The sequence below is a fragment of the Suillus bovinus genome (genome assembly GCF_016758785.1).
Source record: "Suillus bovinus strain UH-Sbo-P2 chromosome Unknown EDB93scaffold_514, whole genome shotgun sequence".
Lineage (NCBI taxonomy): Eukaryota > Fungi > Basidiomycota > Agaricomycetes > Boletales > Suillaceae > Suillus > Suillus bovinus.
In genome coordinates, this window is record NW_024542570.1 from 1 (window position 1) to 2,174 (window position 2,174).

General features: G+C 46.6%; 1 protein-coding gene across 1 annotated transcript; it reads right to left on the bottom strand.

Moving 5' to 3' along the window:
- Positions 1 to 1,043: 1,043 nt before the first annotated feature.
- Positions 1,044 to 1,202, bottom strand: EDB93DRAFT_1062395 (uncharacterized protein; the record flags this gene model as incomplete). The annotated part of the gene is made up of 1 exon (XM_041444849.1): positions 1,044 to 1,202. A coding segment is annotated over one exon (159 nt), but the record flags the coding sequence as incomplete, so codon positions are not given.
- Positions 1,203 to 2,174: the final 972 nt, after the last annotated feature.

Genomic DNA, 2,174 nt, shown 5'->3' on the forward strand with positions numbered 1-2,174 from the left:
GTCCTGCACCAGCAATGAATACATTGGGATTGCCTTCCGGAGTAGCATGCATGACCCGGAAGTCATTTTGTGAATGATTCCTGCATCCGGTCCCATTGGGCTGCTTTCCACAAGAAAAAGTTACATGTCCAATCCATCTCGAATTGGACCAACATCAGCTCTTCCTTCCATCGATCCCGTAGTGCCTTTGCCTGGAGCCAGTGAACTGGTAAACTTCATATTCGTCCGGTCAGCTCAACATCGGACGTGTCGAGCATTAGGGAACTCACATTCCTCATTCCACCAATTTATCTGGACCCCCCATGTTGACCTCGACAGATCAGAACCAAGCGAGGGATTCATTTCGTTGACCAGGGGCATTTGGATTACCTACGGCAGTGCTGACTTTGAGCTGCTCGTGAAGCAGGGTTTGTATTTCTGAAGCTGGTCATGCCCTGGGTCAAGTTTCATCATTTGCTTCCTGGTCTTAGTATATATACTCACATGCAGGGTGAGATTTGGCTTGCCTGATCGTCGTTCGGAATAGGATTGCTTTGTTGCACAAGTGAATTCGGAGGTTGTGAAGTGCATCATTTGCCTGCCCTTTGCGAAGGTACATCTCCAGCGGAATGAGATCCTCTGCCATAAAGTGTCTGCATCGATCTACCCTGAGGTTTGATGGCAATGGGATCACAATGAGCTCGGGGGAGTTCATAAATGTATCAGATGTCTCAGTAAATCTTCCAGGTCATCATCAAGATCATCTAGGATGTCTACATTCAAGTCGTCAGGATCATCATCTGCATCGAATCCCTCCCCAAGATGCGTGACAGCAGAACGAGTAAATCCATCTATCTGGCCTTGGAGACGATCTCATTGCTGAGCTACGTCTAATCTCTGTGTCTCCGTAGTTTGTTTTCCGATGAACTCTGGACTTGTTGATGATGACCATGGTGTTTTTCCTTAGGCTGGAACTCTGGTCCCGACACGGATGGTAGATCTTCAGGCTCAAGCTGGTCTTCGGGTTCGTCTCCTTCGAACAAATCCCACCTATTTGCAAGTGCAGGAGATTCTCTGCCATCATGACTGAGGTGTATGATGAGTCCGACATGAGCGAGACAACTTTGCTCAAAGAATTGACCATTCCATTGACTGATCCAGTGGAAAGGATTGCAACAATGCTGACTCCTGCAACATCCCATGCAATAGAGTGGCTCCCCAAGTCAATCTTGACATTTGTAGACCCCATCCTGGTTGCAGACAATGCATCTCCTATCTTCTGGAGGAGCTTCTCAATCCAGGAGGTGATGCAGATATGATTCCTGCCTTGGAGCGATTGCCTCAGGTAGTCATTCTGGCTCTGCATTTGTTATATTTAGCAAGGTTTGAACGACACTCCAACAGTTTACATTCACTTACCATTGTTTTTGAAAGCTGCAAAGGCTCAAATGAGCCTTGGTCTTGCTCATAAGTATTATCAGAACAGTCTTCCCAAGTAGGTGGTGCAGGAACAGGCTGAAGTGTTGGTGATTCCAGGGGAGAGTTAGGCATGGACCTGTAGGCATGTCGTCTTGCGCTTGCAAGGGGGACCTTGACCCAAGTTCTCCTACCTTTGCTGCCCCTTGCTTCTACCCTGTGGGATTTTTGCAGCAGGGTGCATAGACCTATCTTCATCTTATTTTTGAATGTTGCAAGAACAGCATTAGCTCAGGAAGGTTGCATGAATTGTTATTCCAATGCTATGTTTGTGCAGTATTGGTTGTTCATTACAAATTGATTTCCATTAATGACATCATGTCTGATATGGGTTGATTAACCAACTGTTAGGCTTTGGTCAAAGTTGAACTTTGAACCAATATTAATTATGCCTTGCTTACCCTCAGCACATTCACCAATCAGAGTCACCATGGCAAGATCAGGTCATTCCACTCGCTTGTCTCCTGGAAGACATAGCGCACGTCAACCCCAGACACAGAAGCTCACCGAAACCGAAATTACTGAGCTGAAGAACTACCTTCCTGAGTGGACTTCTGCGAAAAGGAGCGAGAAGCGGGCAGTTTTCACTGCAATTGCCAGGGCTGCCAGGTTGTTTGCGCCAAAGGTGGACCAAGGACAATGGAAAAAGAGGAAGCAGGTGATACATCCTTGTTGCGATGAGAAACAAAAATTTCAATGTCGTACACTTCCTTCAATGC